The sequence below is a fragment of the Argopecten irradians genome, chromosome 11 (genome assembly GCF_041381155.1).
Source record: "Argopecten irradians isolate NY chromosome 11, Ai_NY, whole genome shotgun sequence".
Classification (NCBI taxonomy): domain Eukaryota; kingdom Metazoa; phylum Mollusca; class Bivalvia; order Pectinida; family Pectinidae; genus Argopecten; species Argopecten irradians.
In genome coordinates, this window is record NC_091144.1 from 23,850,713 (window position 1) to 23,859,022 (window position 8,310).

At 32.8% G+C, this 8,310-nt stretch overlaps 1 protein-coding gene across 1 annotated transcript; it reads right to left on the minus strand.

The window, feature by feature from the left end:
• Positions 1-1,889: 1,889 nt before the first annotated feature.
• Positions 1,890-7,660, minus strand: LOC138335059 (cysteine and tyrosine-rich protein 1-like). Its single transcript, XM_069283963.1, has 4 exons — positions 7,523-7,660; positions 6,146-6,275; positions 5,346-5,500; positions 1,890-3,712 (listed from the first exon to the last, which is right to left on the minus strand). Exons 1-4 carry the CDS (start codon positions 7,569-7,571, stop codon positions 3,465-3,467), a joined length of 582 nt encoding a protein of 193 aa, XP_069140064.1. The 5' UTR covers positions 7,572-7,660; the 3' UTR covers positions 1,890-3,464.
• Between the last annotated feature and the right edge of the window lie 650 nt (positions 7,661-8,310).

Consider the following 8,310-nt stretch of genomic DNA (forward strand, 5'->3'; position numbering starts at 1 on the left):
ATTTATATTGGCGTTAATACTGGTATGTTTTACTAATCCTTTGACAAACAAACTAGACGGAAAACCATTTATTCTTAGCCTGTCATTACTAACAAGAATATATGACAAACCATTGATGTTGTCTATCTAACAATACTATTTTGAAGTATATTAAAGTTCGCAAAGTCAGAAGAAAGTCTTCTAGTCTGCGTTTCTGCAAACCAGCTCACTTTCGGCGAAACCAAAGCCGGACTTGGTAGTTTAGTCCAGAAGTTAATGATATTTTGTTCAATTTGTTTTGAAAACTCGATTTGTTTTGAAAACTCAATTTTGTTTTGAAAACTCAATTTTTTTTTCAAAACTCGATTTTTTTTTCGAATCGTGTTGAAAAGTTCTTTTTATTAACACGTTTCATATCATGTTACTTGTCAATTACAGTTTTATTTTGATCAAGTGTATAAAATATGTTTAATATTACTGGCTGTTAGAGGAAACAAACACTTATTACACTGGAAAAAATACTTTCAGATACATAATCCCAGTTGCTAAAATCATTTACATTTTATAGCTGCATCATTTCACTACTATTGTACTGTCACTTCACTACTTCAGGTTGTAATTGATCAATAGCTGCAAATATTGTGTTGGTATAAGTTCCTTGTATTAAACATACATTCATTATATACATATTTCACCTACCACGTTTGACCAGAATGTTCTACGCTTCATGTCACACCCAGGGAATATTCCTGCTTTCATTGTATCCCACAAATAAAGACACCCTCTTTACCCACGATCTACATCATAGCTTATGTCATATGGGAAGCTATTAACTTCGATAGGTGCTATAGAAAAGTTGAAATCGCATTACAGATGATAGGTAAATTGATGAGCGGACAACAATATAATTGTTGTGTCCGCACACTACCACAGTATAGGGACAGGATAATCACTTACGGTTCATTAAAGGATGGTCTCTTAATCGACATTTCATCGGAATTTTCACATTAGAATGTAGGTGTCAACTATCCAATCATCGCGGTTGATGGGGATGATTTTACAAGGGTATTTAAGGTAGCCATTTCAATCTATCAGGGGTCAAAAATGATGAGAATGCTTTATTATGATTGATGACGTAAATAATCCTTGTCAATAGATTCGCATCAGTGATTATTGAGTGAGTAATATTGATCTAGGATCACGACGGAAAAGGGGCCAAGATGTTCCGACATACTCTAGGTAACTCATTTTTACGAGTTGCAACTCTTAACCTAAACTAGTCACCAGTCTGTAGAATATTAAAAGCATCACAAAAAAGGCTTTATTCTAGGTGTAGGGATAATCTTAAACATCTGATATGGTATCGGCTTAGTGTAAATAGAAAATAGTAAGTATCATCTAAATCATAGGACGCAAGTCAAGTACGCTTGAGTCATTTACTTACATAAGTGACCTTTCAGTAATTTGTTGACCAAATAATTGCCAAAAGTATATGGATGAAATTTATGTTTATAATATATCTGACTAAACACAACTTGAATACAAATTTAAAAATAAAATGAGACACCAGTTTAAAGGAAGATAACTCGCACAATACAGCCACGGAATCCATCGAAATAACAAAAAATACAAGTTTTTTTATGTACAAATGCTATAAAATTAATTAAAAATAAAGATTTTTTTCAATGCAAATCTGTATTTTATTTGCGTATTTAAATTTCAACAAGGATAACAAGAAATGTAACGATATGAGGTAAAATGAATACTAGACAAATAAACTATTGAGGAAAATCGTCTTGTTTACAATTACACAAGTTAGAAAAGATTAATGAATCCCAGCAAAACATAATATACGTGGAAATATAAGAGAAAAATAAGAACATCAAAATCAATAATGTTAAAAATGAAAAAAAAAAAAAAAAAAAAAAAAAAAAAAAAACCATCAACAAAATAAAACGTAAGACACGAACTCAAGGACTCGTCATTATAGCGGTAAATGGTTGACTCATTATCAACGGAACAAAAATACAAATGGGTGATTTTTTTCCCTTTTATTTGAATTCATCTTTATATGGAACATGCCTTTTAAATAAAACAAGTATATAATTACAATCGCAATGATTCCATAGCAAGATTCATCAGAGTTACTTCCCTTTATGTGTCTATGTAAGACAGTGGTATGAAACACATTCACACCTGAAGACACATTTTTAATCTCCTAAACCTAAAGCAGATCTAGAAGGCATTTAAAGCAAAACCCTTTAAAACATTAAACAATTCTAATGACACATGATTGGTGAATTTTAAGCACATTTACAGACGATTTCCGAAAGCTTTACCAATCGTTGTATTATCGGTGTAGAAGTATGACTGTACCTATCAATCTAACTCTAGCATCTCAAATATAACTAATTATGCTTAATTATGCTCATTTCGTAGGTAAAATGAAGTTTTCTTTATAACTGTACGAGAGAATAATTATCACCGAATGTTGTATTTCGTAAGCAAATGATTTTAATTTTTTATGAAAGATATTGATGAAAAGGTGAAAGTTTATCAAAATGTTTTGATTTTGAACTAGCAAGATAAAATGCAATCGAACCACCCAAAAATGTCTTTATTTTCCTTTATATGAGAAGTTAATATTTCCAGGGCCCAGTTTCATGAACGTTACTTAAATTTAAGGAATCCCTTAACTTAAAATTCTCCATAGGGAAACCTTACAGAATTTAAGGAACGCTTCTAAGGTTTTTTTTTCCTTTACTTTTGTAATGTTTTCTTTGGAAAATTTTCAGTTCAGGAATTCCTTAAAGTTAAGGGATAATCGTGAAAGTGGGCCCTGATCATAGTTCATATTTCAGTTTTTAATTGATTTATGCACAGTATTTGTTGCAGAAAGCTTCGGGTGTTCAACCATCACTTCGTTCAGTACAGTTCAAAGAAGAAAGTTCAATAGCCTTAAACCACAGATACAGCAAATGTGATGTTAGTGATTATTAAAAATACTACAGCAAAATGATAACGAGTCCAAAAATAATGTAATAAGCTATAAATCAAGAAAACCATAGGACAACATCTAAGCAGATCATTCGTGCTATTCGTGTTTAATAGTTAAAGCTTAGTTCTCGATAACTTAGTCACGCCTACAGTATCACTCTTAGGTATACCACCGGAGTTGGGAAATAACAGCATCTGGCTGGATAAAAACTAATACAAATCTTTTGTAAAATCAACAAAAATGCGTCTGAGACTAATCGTTTAACACATACATGAATAGATACGTAAATAAAAAACAAAACAAATTATAGAAATGGTATGTACAAAAATATTACAAAAATCATCATGTGATTCATTGCTAAATTATATGTAAATATACACAATTGATGATTATTAAAGAATAAATTTCAGAAAGAATGCATGTTATCAAAACACATGTCTTCCAAAATATTAAAACCCTTTCTCAAAAAAAAATGTTTCAATTATTTTCAGTGACTTGGCATATAAGCTGGTTTCATAGGTGCAGCGCCCATGGGTGTCATACCCTGGGGTCCAGGATATGCCGGAGGGGGCGGGTAGTTGTTGACAGTGCCTACAGGTGCTGGCCCCATGGGAGGCGCAGGTGGATAGGCGGGGTTGATCTGTTGTGGGGGAGGCATCCCTTGCATAGGTGGCTGGTAGTGCATCGGTTGTCCGTATGGCTGAGGCTGAGGATAATGTGTCTGCTGGGAATGTACTGAAAAATAGTGGAGATAAAATTAATTTCTTCTTTTCTTAATTATAATTGTTTAGCGACTTTACACATACCATTTTTAATTATTACTCGAAACAAACTCATTTTCGCGTCCCAGTCAATTTCGCGGGAGATATGAGATCGTGAGTATAAATCGCTGTGAGACAGTTTAAAATACAATAATGGAGAACGCTAGGTGCCTGTCTCGATATCTCGAAGGTATAAAAACGCGAAATTGAATCACAGTAAACATACATGTAAGTTGGGTTAACGTACATCATATTACGTCAATTTTGGTAACAAGTATCATTTCATATTTATAAGGATTTAATGTAACTAACGCATGTACATATTGTCTATGTTACCCAAAATGTAGATTATAGTGTTCCCAGTGTACAACTGTTTGTCAAATTGAGCTGGTTGCCTTTCACCCACAGGGTCGAATACAACAAATGTGTTTTGGTTGTTAAAATTATGAATAATTTATGTCCTGCCTATCTAAACTATAACATGCTAGTCAGTAGTGAATATCACATTCAAACGATAAATGATGTGACTGAGGATTGTTAAGAGGCCAAACATGTGCTATTATGATGATATTAATTTATTTGTATGATTGTCCTTCATATGGAGGACAACGTATCTGGTGGGCAACTGTTAAAATATAGAGCCTATCAACAGGTGATAGGAAACTGCATATAATATTTCCATTCTACTTTCAGATTGCCGTTTAATCTATGTTAAATCAGATGAGCAATATCATGCTTTGAACTTCAATCTGGTCAAGCGTACGAATATTTAACGTTTTCGCCGCTTATTGGACAATGTATACAATGTATACTTACGCCTATACATAACGGTCAAATAATTTAAAAAAATGGTTTTCAAGTTGTGCGGCCTTTGAAATTCAGTAGTATTATCGTGTTGAAGAAATAGCATTTATTGAAAAAATATCGTCACATAGTTTTCATTTGTTCGCTTGTTTCAAACCGATTTGTGTTGAACTTGGTGACGTCAACACTAGCACAAGTGGGAAATTCAAAAGATATACGTGTATGGATTTGAATTTGAATGATCGTAATGTAAATATAAGCAATAAACTGTTACCAGATTGGATATACAGTTGATATGAATCCCATCTGTCAGAAAGATAAATATATTCATAGCGCCCTAACTGGCGCCATTTTATTTATCTTCCTTTTGAATGGGCTTCATATCAACTGTATGTCCAATCTTGTATCAGTTTATTGCTTAAATAGCGGAACAACAAGCGATAACCAATAGTTTGTATGAATGTTGAGGGAAATTAGAAAAAAACAATATATTGATAATCATAAACACAGAAATCAATATTATCCGTATAGGCCAATAACCCATGGTACTAAATGCAACATTAATTAATTAGTTTTAAAAGGCGTCATCTCCGTCTAAAGTGGGTTTTTTTTCATCTGTGAATGGATATTGTAGCAACTCCATTTGTTTGTTAGATGTATGAAAGGTTACCTTATTTACAGAAACCGAGACATTTTTGCATGCAAAGCAATGACGTTATACATCAATTCAAGGGAACTTTCCAAAAGCGACTTTTGTATGAATTTTGTTTTCTTTTGTTTTTAAAGACTTTTGTATGCCATACCGACAGCTACTGTAGTATTGTTTGGGCGGGCGCCTTGCTGCACAACGACTCCTCGTCTTGCCCGCTTCTTATTCATCCACCAACACACAAAGATCCCGACCACCACGGCTATAAAAACGAATGCCCCGACCACAGATCCTGCTATAGTCCCGGCACTGGAACAGAAAACACAAACAGATAAAAGAGCAAAGAGAATGGAGTAGATCTTCTGAAAACAAGCAATCTGAATATCGTTTAGGTGCTTTAAATATTTAATTAAATGTGGTACATGTGTATAAAATACAACAGCAAAATTAAAGTATATACCGTGATATAAGACATCCTCAATATTTCGGAGGATATCATCACTGTCACTATATCCACCTCTTGAGTATGTAACAACAATAATTGGGCAGTTTAGTCACATGATTTTTATCAAAATAATCGGTACTTCAATCGTTTTGAAGTTGAGTAGTGCTCTTTGTAAATCTTCAACGGAAGTCTCTGCAGGCCTGTGATTGGTCTGTACTTTTCTCCCGAATTGCCATCAGTTTACTTTGACATACTCCAGGAGTGGATGTAACGACAGTGATAGTAACCCTTGGAGTATCGAGGATATATATGAGAGAACAGCAAGTGTAGAATGAAGGTCACGAAACGGGATAAAAACCTTATCGTGTCTTCGATTTTCACCACAACTTGAGGTTGAACCTTGCTTAGCAAATCATAAACTTATCTACTAAATGAGCTGGAAGATTAACTAAACTCTCAGTTCTCAGTTATCAAGACTGTTCTATTTCTTAGTCGCCATTGTTACGTACCTGGTGCAGCATTTTGTGTCATAATAGTAGCCACAGCAACCGTTACTACAGTAATAGGACAGATAGTAGTAATTAGAGTAGATGTTATAGTATTGGTAGTATCCATAGTAACAGCGGCTGGCCAGGCTTCCTACAATAGAATGGAGATTTATTATATTTTTAATACGAACAATAAATAAATGAAATAACCAAATAAATAAAAATATAAAATAACCAAATAAATAAATAAAATAACAAAATAACAAAATAAATAATTTTCAGTATTGACTATACGTAAAAATCGTTAAATTATTCGATATTCTACTCGCCAGTTTTATAGAATATCATTTAACTCGTTTATTCAAATCAGTATCGTAAAGCCGCTTCCACTAGGCCCTCTATGCCAAAATATAATTTATAACACACAAAAACAGTTAGTTTAAATGATGCCATGCGTATACATAATAAACAGTATCCAAATTTGATGGAATTAAGTGACAGTTGTTTGCTTTAATATCCTGAATCTTTTTATCGTAACTAAAATGTAAATCCAGCTGTATTTCGATTTTCCTGTTACAGTGAGACAGTATTACACTAATATGTAACTACATTGTACTAGAGTAAATATCATTCCTTTATGTCAAAGTTAAAATCTGAACCATCAATTGCAGGATTATATATATTTCTTTTATAAATGATTTAACTTTTGAGCTTTAAGGGTATTAATCCATTTTTTTTTCAAATCAAAGATACCCTACACATATTCAGCATTCACGATGATTTAAATGATATTTAAATGAAGGAAGTGTGGAAGATTTCATAGCTAGTGTTTGTAGATATGTTTGCTAGATTTATACCTAATACAGGAAATCGATATTACTTAAAGATGCTCCATTGCTGACAAATGGTATTTTTTTCACTATCAAAAACAGGAGCAGACGATTTAGTATTTTTCTTCAGTTACAAAAGTTACTTACTTTACACCATTACCACCATTGAAAAGTTTAAGCTTCTTAATTTACTTCAAGTTAAAAATATGAAAAATAATTAATTGCATCCCGAAAAAATTCCGTGTCACAATATCCTATATGGAATGAAGTACTGATTTCGCATGCACCAAAGGCGAAATGAATTGATTTAATTATTTTTTGTGTTAATGAGACATATATATATACATGATATATTAAACACCAATTATTGTTCAAACGAAGAATATCATTTATGCTCTGTCGGCGGTGGAGCATCTTTCAGCATGTGTTCACAAAAGCGTAACGTAACTCCAATCTTACAACAATTAACATCTACATAAAACTATACCTACTCAGCTTATGTTTCTTATATATCATTGTTTATCAATACATCAAAAACAGATTTATAGTTATACACACTTATACTGACCACAGATAAAATCCAGCAGTACCGAAAGCCCCAACCACTTAGCCGCCATTTTGTCAGTGTTTATTTTGCCGCCATAGCAACAACTGGATGCCGGGAGTGTGTTCTGAGATGGCACTATATAAATGTATACGGCTTTGTGGTGAAATATCGACCGACATCCTGTATAAAAGTATATACAAGCAGCAAGGAAGTGATATAGAAACTGTTTACCTGGAATCGGGTAGTAGGGTACGTAGCTCGACGGGTAACGAAAAGTCAATAGTGCTACAGGGGAAACATATTGATTGTCTTCAGGATTCCTTTATTGTCGTTATTACAATACTACTTATTCCACACGCACGAGAGGAATATTGACCCGGGTTTGTAAAGGAAATATCAGGAAAAGTAGGTATAAAAACTATTCAGCAAGCTTAATTTTCAAATACTGTCCTACTGTTTTTTTATAATGATTTTAAGCTTAATTAAGTTTTAAAATTCCTTGGTCGTCTTTTTAAAAAACACAAAAGAAACTTTGAAATAAACTTACAAAACATATGTATTGTTGGAATTATTTGGATTTGTTATGGTAATAAAGTCGATGTTTAATTCAGTTTTGAAAGGAAATTATCTAGGTACTTTGTTATTAGGTTCTGTTTCTGCTCATTCTTTGATCTAAAATATTTGGAAGAAATTAAATATAATTAAACAAATTTCAAGAGGAATCATAAAAGAGCTTAATTGTTACACATTGCCCCTATTTTTGCGTATACACACAAAGAACTTACTGGTATATATTATTTCTGCACTTT